Here is a 7,388-nt window from a genome sequence, read left to right as displayed (position 1 = left end):
TTGTCATTTCACTTCCACAAATATACGTACATCACTGTTCCGCTTTCATCCATCAGACGGTCCCCGTCCCTCCCCAGCACGTACAGGGGCTGCCCTACCCTGTAATTCGGGCACACCGCGCAGTACCTGGGGGTGGAGAATGTCAACGTCTGTCCCACCTGTATCCGGTCTCGGCCTGAAAACAAGACCAAGAACGTCTTTGTCTCCACATAAACTGACATCATTTATAGGTCGCTCGAGACGTCCAGCTTTAGGTGAAGAGTTTACGGGCAAGCTGTAACAATTTCGTTATCTGTTGTTGGTAAGATATTCTGTTGATATACATACTTCTGTAAAGTCTCCAGGAACACATCGCATCTGGTCAGTTAACACAGATAACATACCCTGAATGTGTGTCTCTATCACCGTGGTTTGTGTGTGCCGCCAAGCCTCCTGGTCACTTAATGCAGATAACATACCCTGAATGTGTGTCTCTATCACCGTGGTTTGTGTGTGCCGCCAAGCCTCCTGGTCAGTTAATGCAGATAACATACCCTGAACGTGTGTCTCTATCACCGTGGTTTGTGCGTGCCGCCAAGCCTCCTGGTCAGTTAATGCAGATAACATACCCTGAATATGTGTCTCTATCACCGTGGTTTGTGCGTGCCGCCAAGCCTCCTGGTCAGTTAACACAGAAAACATACCCTGAACGTGTGTCTCTATCACCGTGGTTTGTGCGTGCCGCCAAGCCTCCTGGTCAGTTAATGCAGATAACATACCCTGAATGTGTGTCTCTATCACCGTGGTTTGTGTGTGCCGCCAAGCCTCCTGGTCAGTTAATGCAGATAACATACCCTGAATATGTGTCTCTATCACCGTGGTTTGTGTGTGCCGCCAAGCCTCCTGGTCAGTTAATGCAGATAACATACCCTGAACGTGTGTCTCTATCACCGTGGTTTGTGCGTGCCGCCAAGCCTCCTGGTCAGTTAATGCAGATAACATACCCTGAATGTGTGTCTCTATCACCGTGGTTTGTGTGTGCCGCCAAGCCTCCTGGTCAGTTAACACAGATAACATACCCTGAACGTGTGTCTCTATCACCGTGGTTTGTGTGTGCCGCCAAGCCTCCTGGTCAGTTAATGCAGATAACATACCCTGAACGTGTGTCTCTATCACCGTGGTTTGTGTGTGCCGCCAAGCCTCCTGGTCAGTTAATGCAGATAACATACCCTGAATGTGTGTCTCTATCACCGTGGTTTGTGCGTGCCGCCAAGCCTCCTGGTCAGTTAATGCAGATAACATACCCTGAACGTGTGTCTCTATCACCGTGGTTTGTGTGTGCCGCCAAGCCTCCTGGTCAGTTAATGCAGATAACATACCCTGAACGTGTGTCTCTATCACCGTGGTTTGTGTGTGCCGCCAAGCCTCCTGGTCAGTTAATGCAGATAACATACCCTGAATGTGTGTCTCTATCACCGTGGTTTGTGCGTGCCGCCAAGCCTCCTGGTCAGTTAATGCAGATAACATACCCTGAACGTGTGTCTCTATCACCGTGGTTTGTGTGTGCCGCCAAGCCTCCTGGTCAGTTAATGCAGATAACATACCCTGAACGTGTGTCTCTATCACCGTGGTTTGTGTGTGCCGCCAAGCCTCCTGGTCAGTTAATGCAGAAAACATACCCTGAACGTGTGTCTCTATCACCGTGGTTTGTGCGTGCCGCCAAGCCTCCTGGTCAGTTAACGCAGATAACATACCCTGAACGTGTGTCTCTATCACCGTGGTTTGTGTGTGCCGCCAAGCCTCCTGGTCAGTTAATGCAGATAACATACCCTGAATGTGTGTCTCTATCACCGTGGCTTGTGTGTGCCGCCAAGCCTCCTGGTCAGTTAATGCAGATAACATACCCTGAACGTGTGTCTCTATCACCGTGGTTTGTGTGTGCCGCCAAGCCTCCTGGTCTGTTAACGCAGATAACATACCCTGAACGTGTGTCTCTATCACCGTGGTTTGTGTGTGCCGCCAAGCCTCCTGGTCAGTTAATGCAGATAACATACCCTGAACGTGTGTCTCTATCACCGTGGTTTGTGTGTGCCGCCAAGCCTCCTGGTCAGTTAATGCAGATAACATACCCTGAATGTGTGTCTCTATCACCGTGGTTTGTGTGTGCCGCCAAGCCTCCTGGTCAGTTAATGCAGATAACATACCCTGAACGTGTGTCTCTATCACCGTGGTTTGTGTGTGCCGCCAAGCCTCCTGGTCAGTTAATGCAGATAACATACCCTGAACGTGTGTCTCTATCACCGTGGTTTGTGTGTGCCGCCAAGCCTCCTGGTCAGTTAATGCAGATAACATACCCTGAACGTGTGTCTCTATCACCGTGGTTTGTGCGTGCCGCCAAGCCTCCTGGTCAGTTAACGCAGATAACATACCCTGAACGTGTGTCTCTATCACCGTGGTTTGTGTGTGCCGCCAAGCCTCCTGGTCAGTTAATGCAGATAACATACCCTGAACGTGTGTCTCTATCACCGTGGCTTGTGTGTGCCGCCAAGCCTCCTGGTCAGTTAATGCAGATAACATACCCTGAACGTGTGTCTCTATCACCGTGGTTTGTGCGTGCCGCCAAGCCTCCTGGTCAGTTAACGCAGATAACATACCCTGAACGTGTGTCTCTATCACCGTGGTTTGTGTGTGCCGCCAAGCCTCCTGGTCAGTTAATGCAGATAACATACCCTGAATGTGTGTCTCTATCACCGTGGTTTGTGTGTGCCGCCAAGCCTCCTGGTCAGTTAATGCAGATAACATACCCTGAACGTGTGTCTCTATCACCGTGGTTTGTGTGTGCCGCCAAGCCTCCTGGTCTGTTAACACAGATAACATACCCTGAACGTGTGTCTCTATCACCGTGGTTTGTGTGTGCCGCCAAGCCTCCTGGTCAGTTAATGCAGATAACATACCCTGAACGTGTGTCTCTATCACCGTGGTTTGTGTGTGCCGCCAAGCCTCCTGGCCAGTTAACACAGATAACATACCCTGAACGTGTGTCTCTATCACCGTGGTTTGTGTGTGCCGCCAAGCCTCCTGGTCAGTTAATGCAGATAACATACCCTGAACGTGTGTCTCTATCACCGTGGTTTGTGTGTGCCGCCAAGCCTCCTGGTCAGTTAATGCAGATAACATACCCTGAACGTGTGTCTCTATCACCGTGGTTTGTGTGTGCCGCCAAGCCTCCTGGTCAGTTAATGCAGATAACATACCCTGAGCGTGTGTCTCTATCACCGTGGTTTGTGTGTGCCGCCAAGCCTCCTGGTCAGTTAATGCAGATAACATACCCTGAACGTGTGTCTCTATCACCGTGGTTTGTGTGTGCCGCCAAGCCTCCTGGTCAGTTAACACAGATAACATACCCTGAATGTGTGTCTCTATCACCGTGGTTTGTGTGTGCCGCCAAGCCTCCTGGTCAGTTAACACAGATAACATACCCTGAACGTGTGTCTCTATCACCGTGGTTTGTGTGTGCCGCCAAGCCTCCTGGTCAGTTAACACAGATAACATACCCTGAATGTGTGTCTCTATCACCGTGGTTTGTGTGTGCCGCCAAGCCTCCTGGTCAGTTAACACAGATAACATACCCTGAATGTGTGTCTCTATCACCGTGGCTTGTGTGTGCCGCCAAGCCTCCTGGTCAGTTAACACAGATAACATACCCTGAACGTGTGTCTCTATCACCGTGGTTTGTGTGTGCCGCCAAGCCTCCTGGTCAGTTAATGCAGATAACATACCCTGAACGTGTGTCTCTATCACCGTGGTTTGTGTGTGCCGCCAAGCCTCCTGGTCTGTTAACACAGATAACATACCCTGAACGTGTGTCTCTATCACCGTGGTTTGTGCGTGCCGCCAAGCCTCCTGGTCAGTTAATGCAGATAACATACCCTGAACGTGTGTCTCTATCACCGTGGTTTGTGTGTGCCGCCAAGCCTCCTGGCCAGTTAACACAGATAACATACCCTGAACGTGTGTCTCTATCACCGTGGTTTGTGTGTGCCGCCAAGCCTCCTGGTCAGTTAATGCAGATAACATACCCTGAACGTGTGTCTCTATCACCGTGGTTTGTGTGTGCCGCCAAGCCTCCTGGTCAGTTAATGCAGATAACATACCCTGAACGTGTGTCTCTATCACCGTGGTTTGTGTGTGCCGCCAAGCCTCCTGGTCAGTTAATGCAGATAACATACCCTGAACGTGTGTCTCTATCACCGTGGTTTGTGTGTGCCGCCAAGCCTCCTGGTCTGTTAACACAGATAACATACCCTGAACGTGTGTCTCTATCACCGTGGTTTGTGTGTGCCGCCAAGCCTCCTGGCCAGTTAACACAGATAACATACCCTGAACGTGTGTCTCTATCACCGTGGTTTGTGTGTGCCGCCAAGCCTCCTGGTCAGTTAATGCAGATAACATACCCTGAGCGTGTGTCTCTATCACCGTGGTTTGTGTGTGCCGCCAAGCCTCCTGGTCAGTTAATGCAGATAACATACCCTGAACGTGTGTCTCTATCACCGTGGTTTGTGTGTGCCGCCAAGCCTCCTGGTCAGTTAACACAGATAACATACCCTGAATGTGTGTCTCTATCACCGTGGTTTGTGTGTGCCGCCAAGCCTCCTGGTCAGTTAACACAGATAACATACCCTGAATGTGTGTCTCTATCACCGTGGTTTGTGTGTGCCGCCAAGCCTCCTGGTCACTTAATGCAGATAACATACCCTGAACGTGTGTCTCTATCACCGTGGTTTGTGCGTGCCGCCAAGCCTCCTGGTCAGTTAACACAGATAACATACCCTGAACGTGTGTCTCTATCACCGTGGTTTGTGTGTGCCGCCAGGCCTCCTCCTCCTCCGTCCCCCGCGTCTCAACTTTGTACACTGGAAACATAAAACACAGCTTCGGGAGTTGCCGACCCTTGTCAAATCTTTGAGGTACACCGATGGAAGTGAAAATATACATCAGTAAGGCGATGTTCCTTTCTTCCAAAAGTCGCCCAGACTAAACATTAATTTCTAAGTCAGTGGTTCTATAGGGACGTAACGGGTAGTGGGTAGGAATGTCTAAACCCGCAGACAAGGAGACCCTACTCGTGGGACTATTTACGTCTTATTGTGAATGTCAGATGATGGAGGTGTATGTCTGACTCTGCTGGGATGTCTGAGAACCCTCACTGAAGCAGATTAGAATCCACCCGGATCTTGATTTACAGTGAGAAAAAGAGAAGCTTCGTGACAATATCAGGTGATGAAGCACAACTTAGAAGACACTTGTAGACTTCATTACTCTTTCCGTTGTTTCCCATTACTTTTGTCGTAACAGCATGGTGTTAGAACACCACACGTTTGTAATGTTGTGGACGTGTCAAAGATGGTATTTGGTGTTTATTCGTAACAAGAAGCCATTAGTGACCGAGGTATTCTGTAGATAGAGGGAAGAGCCAAGTGGTGTGACATGGTGCCGAGTGAGGTTTGGCTTACCGTAATCTGTTCCGCACAGCTGTCTCTTCACGTGTTTAGTTCTCATCCTCATACCGCGACGTGGACGACACTTGCCACATGTACCTGCAACATCGACATATCACAGCATCACCCGTACTTGCTTCTCCGAGCTTGCAGACACGAAGTCATTACGAGGTCACATAAAATGAGACTAGGTCACCAAACATTGAGACAATGTGAGCTGGCATGAAGTGAGAGCCCGTATCTGGAAATAAGTAAAATTATATAGATTTTTTTTGTAAGTGCTCTTGACGTCTATATAGGTCATGTTGATGCTGGACGACACATGCCTCACCCCACTATGAGAGATGTATTGTCTGTTCACTGGTTTAAATAGTAATATAGTGGGTGATTTCGGACATTTCAGTCTGCTGTATATTACATTTGCTGAAAACGATAACCAAGACTCGTATTGCTTCCATTACAAAGTCTCACCAGTTGACATGAGCAGACTAAATGAACCTGTATGGGTTAAAATTACCTGAAGCACATATACAGACACCCTTGTGTCTCTGGGACAGGCTGGAACACAGGACTGGTAGAGTGACCGAGCTGTCTTTAGCGTCATAGGCCTGGCTACAGGAGGGATCTGAAACACGGATATGTAGCCATGGAAATAATCATTATTCCTATTCAAATAACCCTTTCGATCGATGAGTTGATTTTTAGGTAAGAATAATATTGTTTTCAGAACGCCAAGTCTGGCAGGCAAACAGCCATGAAACAATATCATACTTATATAGACGTATCCAGTATATAAGTTACAGTCACATTGTGAAATCAGTCATTTCGTGAAACGACTAAAACCTTCACTCATTTCGTGAACTGATTAAAAGGGTCAACCAGTTCGCGTCATCTTGTGTAACAATCAAGGTACATCAGTCATTTCGTGAAACGACTAAAACCATCACTCATTTCGTGAACTGATTAAAAGGGTCAACCAGTTCGCGTCATCTTGTGTAACAATCAAGGTACATCAGTCATTTCGTGAAACGACTAAAACCTTCACTCATTTCGTGAACTGATTAAAAGGGTCAACCAGTTCGCGTCATCTTGTGTAACAATCAAGGTACATCAGTCATTTCATGAAATTCCATCTGTAGTGGACGGGGCTTTGTGAGGTGTGGCTGCTTTGGACACATCAAGTGTCAAACAAACAGGTTTAAAAGCTTTAAGCCAAGCTGAAGTGCAACAGACGCTCCCACAATAGTTTTAACTGTTAGTGACAATAAGCGATGTTGATATTGTAATCCGCTCTTGTAGAATAAATTTTTAAGTGAAATTTCATGAAATCACTGAAGCATATTGATTGTTGTTACACAAAATGAAATGGTCGGCCCTCTTAGTCATGTGTGACATGTACACTTTACCAACTACGATGATCCCTAGGTGCCTTCACATCTTCACAGCATTTATTGCACATAGCCTTACTCGATGTCCACACGTGTTTGTCACTCTAGAACAGTAATCTCCTTTAATCCTTGAAAGTCATTTAGGAGTAATACACATAAAGAGGAAAGCCAATGGATGCCAGCTGTAACATGGAGAACACGAAGGATAACTTCTTGGAGATGGATGACTTCTTGGAGAGGCATATCATACTCATTCAATATACTCGGAAACCGACGTTTCCCTCACAGTACAGACGGTGGCATACACGCACTTCCCCTTTTTAATACTGCCATGCTCTACCACTGTCCACCCACCCTTCTGACGCTCCTCCCTGATGCTGACAATGGAAGGTTGGTGATGGGACACGTCCTGTTTGTCAATGGCGCGGAACCCGAAACAGATCTTCTCACCTTCAGAAACCTAGTATGAAACAACAGTGACAGGAATGCACAGTAAGAATGAGGGACATAGACGTATGGGCAC

The 7,388-nt window shown here is 47.9% G+C and overlaps 1 protein-coding gene across 1 annotated transcript in view; it reads right to left on the bottom strand.

Moving 5' to 3' along the window:
* Positions 1–7,388, bottom strand: part of LOC137273108 (complement C3-like) — a 33,742-nt gene that overhangs the window by 1,665 nt on the left and 24,689 nt on the right. The window contains exons 34-38 of the mRNA XM_067805564.1: positions 7,220–7,325; positions 5,995–6,102; positions 5,493–5,576; positions 4,809–4,892; positions 31–175 (exon numbers count right to left, since the gene is read on the bottom strand). Of these exons, the coding sequence (XP_067661665.1) occupies positions 31–175; positions 4,809–4,892; positions 5,493–5,576; positions 5,995–6,102; positions 7,220–7,325 (527 nt within the window). The remainder of the gene's footprint in view (positions 1–30; positions 176–4,808; positions 4,893–5,492; positions 5,577–5,994; positions 6,103–7,219; positions 7,326–7,388) is intronic.

Source organism: Haliotis asinina, chromosome 2 (genome assembly GCF_037392515.1).
Source record: "Haliotis asinina isolate JCU_RB_2024 chromosome 2, JCU_Hal_asi_v2, whole genome shotgun sequence".
In the NCBI taxonomy this organism is placed as follows: Eukaryota; Metazoa; Mollusca; class Gastropoda; order Lepetellida; family Haliotidae; genus Haliotis; species Haliotis asinina.
This window is presented reverse-complemented; position numbering and strand designations above follow the sequence as displayed.